General features: G+C 49.5%; 1 protein-coding gene across 1 annotated transcript; it reads right to left on the bottom strand.

Moving 5' to 3' along the window:
* Positions 1 to 3,095: 3,095 nt before the first annotated feature.
* On the bottom strand, positions 3,096 to 3,527 carry LOC135226761 (uncharacterized). Its single transcript, XM_064266470.1, has one exon. It carries the CDS (start codon positions 3,525 to 3,527, stop codon positions 3,096 to 3,098), a length of 432 nt encoding a protein of 143 aa, XP_064122540.1.
* Positions 3,528 to 3,616: the final 89 nt, after the last annotated feature.

Raw genomic sequence — 3,616 nt, forward strand, 5'->3', positions numbered from 1 at the left:
CCGAAACTAAACTATCCTAACCTCAACCTAAACTATCTAACCTAAACCTACCCTAACCTAAACTGTCCTAAAACCTAGAGTAACCTATCCTAAATCCTAACCTAAAAGCTAAGTAACCTAAAACCTAACCTAAACCTAAACTAACCTAAACCTAATCTTTAAAACTATCCTAACATAAACTAACTAAACCTAAACCTAACCTAACCTAAAACCTAAGTTAACCTAGCCTAAACTAACCTAAAAGCTAAGTTAACCTAACCTAACCTAACCTAAACTAACCTAAACTATCTTAAACTATCATAACATAAACTAAACTATCCTAACCTAACCTAAACTATCCTAACCTATCCTATCCTCACCTAACCTAAACTATCCTAACCTAACCTAACCTAACTTAACATAAACTAAACTAATCTAAAACCTAAGTTAACCTAGCCTAAACTAACCTAAAAGCTAAGTTAACCTAACCTAACCTAACCTAAACTAACCTAAGCTGAGAAGGAAATGAAACACTAGGAGACTTAACCGAACCTAACTTTCTTAGGCTGAGAAGTGTTACCTCTTGGTGAGCCGTACATCCGAGGTTCGGAGACATCAGGTTACACCACTACGGAACATGAGACTCTCCTTATTTGACTGTCTTAATAGTTTTCTATACAGTAGAAGTTGAATGTGAGTTGGTTGGAGGGAAGGGGAGAAAGAGGGAGGAAGAATAAGAAGAGGAGGTGGGATGGGGAAGGGGGAAGGGGGGAGGGGCCTGGTGGGAAGACACGGGGGGAAGTACTACGTACTTTACATCTGGGAGGTGGAGGACCAAGGTGTCTTTGGCCACCAGGATATGGTTGACCTCCAGGATATGGTTGACCTCCAGGGTATTGTTGACCACCAGGGTATGGTTGACCACCACGGTATTGTTGACCTCCAGGATATTGTTGACCTCCAGGGTATTGTTGACCAACAGGGTATTGTTGACCACCAGGGTATGGTCGACCACCAGGGTATGGTTGACCTCCAGGGTATTGTTGACCTCCAGGATATTGTTGACCTCCAGGATATTGTTGACCACCAGGTCCCATTCGTGGAGGAACAGGGTATCTTCGCCCATCAGGTCCTATTTGTGGAGGGCCAGGGTATCTTTGAGGATCGCCCTGCCACATATGAGGCCCAGGCATTTGCGGGCCCATGCCTGGTCTATATCCTGGACCCATTGGGGGTCCTTGGTATCCTTGCTGTTCCCAACCTTGTCCATATCCAGGATTAGCGTTTGGGTCAGGTTGCTCGACGTCAGCACCTTGTTTTTTGGCCAGGCGTTCTTCCCGTTTTCTTTGCCTTTCCTTCATCCTCTTCTTCTTCTTTCTCTGCTTCGTTCCTAGGAGTCGATTTATTTGGTTTTTCATTCGTAATACCTGGAAAATCTCTTTGATGATATGGACAAGAGCTTCTCTAGACTCCTCTAATTGTCCGACTGTAACAGCGACCAAATCAGCGGATGCATGAGAATGAGAGACAGAAGATGATACTGAGAGAGGAGAAGATGATGCTGAGAGCAGAGAAGAAGAAGTTAAGAGAGAAGGATGATATCCCTCCGTTTTGCTTTCCATCAGCAATCCATTTGGATATTTCAATGACTCGAAAACCCTTTTGATGTTCTGAATGGCAAGCATTTCAAGTTCCTCCATTTGTTCCAGCACATTAGTGCCCCGGTTAGAGGAGGAGAAGAATGAGGAAGAATGAGAAGATTCAGAGAAAAGAGGTGCTGAAGGGGGAAGGGAAAGAGGAAGAGGGGAGGGAGGAGGGGAAGAAGCAGGGGAGGCATGGGGAGGAGAAACAGGGGGGAGAGGAGGGGGAGAAACAGGGGAGGAAGGAGGAGGAGAAACAAGGGAGAGTGGAGGAGAAACAAGGGAGAGTGGAGGAGGAGAAACAGGGGAGGGAGTAATAGGATAAACAAGGGAGAGAGGGAGAGGAGGAGAAGCAGGGGAGAGAGGAGGCGAAACAGGAGAGGGGGAAGGAGAAACAGGAGGGGCATTGGGGGGAGAAACAAGGGAGGGTGGAGGGGAAGAAACAGGGGAGAGAGGAGGAAAAACAGGAGAGAGGAGAGGGGAAGGAGGAGGGGGAAAAATAGGGGAGGGGTGAGGGGAGGAAACAGGGGAGAGAGGAGGAGGAGAAACAGGAGAGTTGGGAGGAGAAACTGGGGAGAGAGGAGGAGAAACAGGTGAGGTAGGAGGGGTAGAAACAGGGGAGGGGGAAGAGGGAGAGACAGGAGAGGGAAGAGGAGGAGAAACAGAAGAAGAGGGAGGAGGGATAGTGGTAAAAGGAGGAGGAGAATCAGGGGGCGAATGTGACACAGTGAGAACTGGAGGAGGAGGATGAGAAGAAAGACCTGGAGATTTACTCTGATGTTCGGAGAGACCCTTCCTGTGTTTCCATCGATATATCAGGTTCCTCGTCAGCCGATTTATTTGGTGCATTTTTGGGTCGATGACAGTGAACTTTTCGCTTTGGATTTTGTGCTCGTCTAACTCTGAGAAAAGCTTGTCTAAGTTGGCATATTCGTGGTCTAATTCCTCAGCCATAATGAAGACAGGAGGGGGAGAGCGAGAGGGAGGAGCATTGGGAGGAGGAGAAGGAGAGACGGAAGAAGTAGGAGGTGAAGGAGATTCAGGAGAAGGAGAGGTGGAGGAAGGTGGAGGAGTGGAACGGGAAGGGGATTCAGGAGTAGGGGAGACAGAGGAAGGTGAAGGAGTAGGAAGTGTAGGAGGGGTGGAAAGGGAGGGAGATTCAGGGGTAGGAGGGGTGGAGAAAAGTGGATGGGTTGAAAGGGGAGGAAATTTAGATGTAGGAGAGGTTGGGGAAGGTGGAGGAGTGGAACGGGAAGGGGATTGAGGAGTGGGAGAGGTTGGGGAAGGGGATTCATGAGTAGGAGAGGTTGGGGAAGGTGGGGGAGAGGAACGGGAAGGGGATTGAGGAGTGGGAGAGGTTTGGGGAAGGGGATTCATGAATAGGAGAGGTTGGGTAGGTGGGGGAGTGGAAAGGGAGGGATTCATGGCATAAGGAAAGGTTGGGGAAGGTGGGGGTGGTGGAAGGGGAAGTGGAATTCATGAGTAGGAAGAGGTTGGGGAAGGTGGGGAGAGGAACGGGAGGATTGAGGAGTGGGAGATGTTGGGGGGGGAATTTTCATGAGTAGGAGAGGTTGGGGAAAGGTGGAGGAAGGTGGAACGGGAAGGGGATTGAGGAGTGGGAGAGGTTGGGGAAGGGGATTCATGAGTAGGAGAGGTTGGGGAAGGTGGGAGAGAAACGGGAAGGGGAATTGAGGAAGTGGGAGAGGTTGGGGAAAGGGGATTCATGATAAGGAGAGGTTTGGGGAAGGTGGGGGAGTGGAAAGGAAGGGGATTCATGCATAGGAAAAGGGTTGGGGAAGGTGGGGGTGTGGGAAGGGAAGTGGATTCATAGTAGGAGAGGTTGGGAAGGTGGGGGAGTGGAACGGGAAGAGGATTGAGGAGTGGGAGATGTTGGGGAAGGGGATTCATGAGTAGGAGAGGTTGGGGAAGGTGGGGAGAGGAACGGGAAGGAGATCCTCGAGGAGGAGTAGGAGGAGGAAGATGAGAAACCGATGAAG

This window comes from Macrobrachium nipponense, chromosome 15, assembly GCF_015104395.2.
Source record: "Macrobrachium nipponense isolate FS-2020 chromosome 15, ASM1510439v2, whole genome shotgun sequence".
In the NCBI taxonomy this organism is placed as follows: Eukaryota; Metazoa; Arthropoda; class Malacostraca; order Decapoda; family Palaemonidae; genus Macrobrachium; species Macrobrachium nipponense.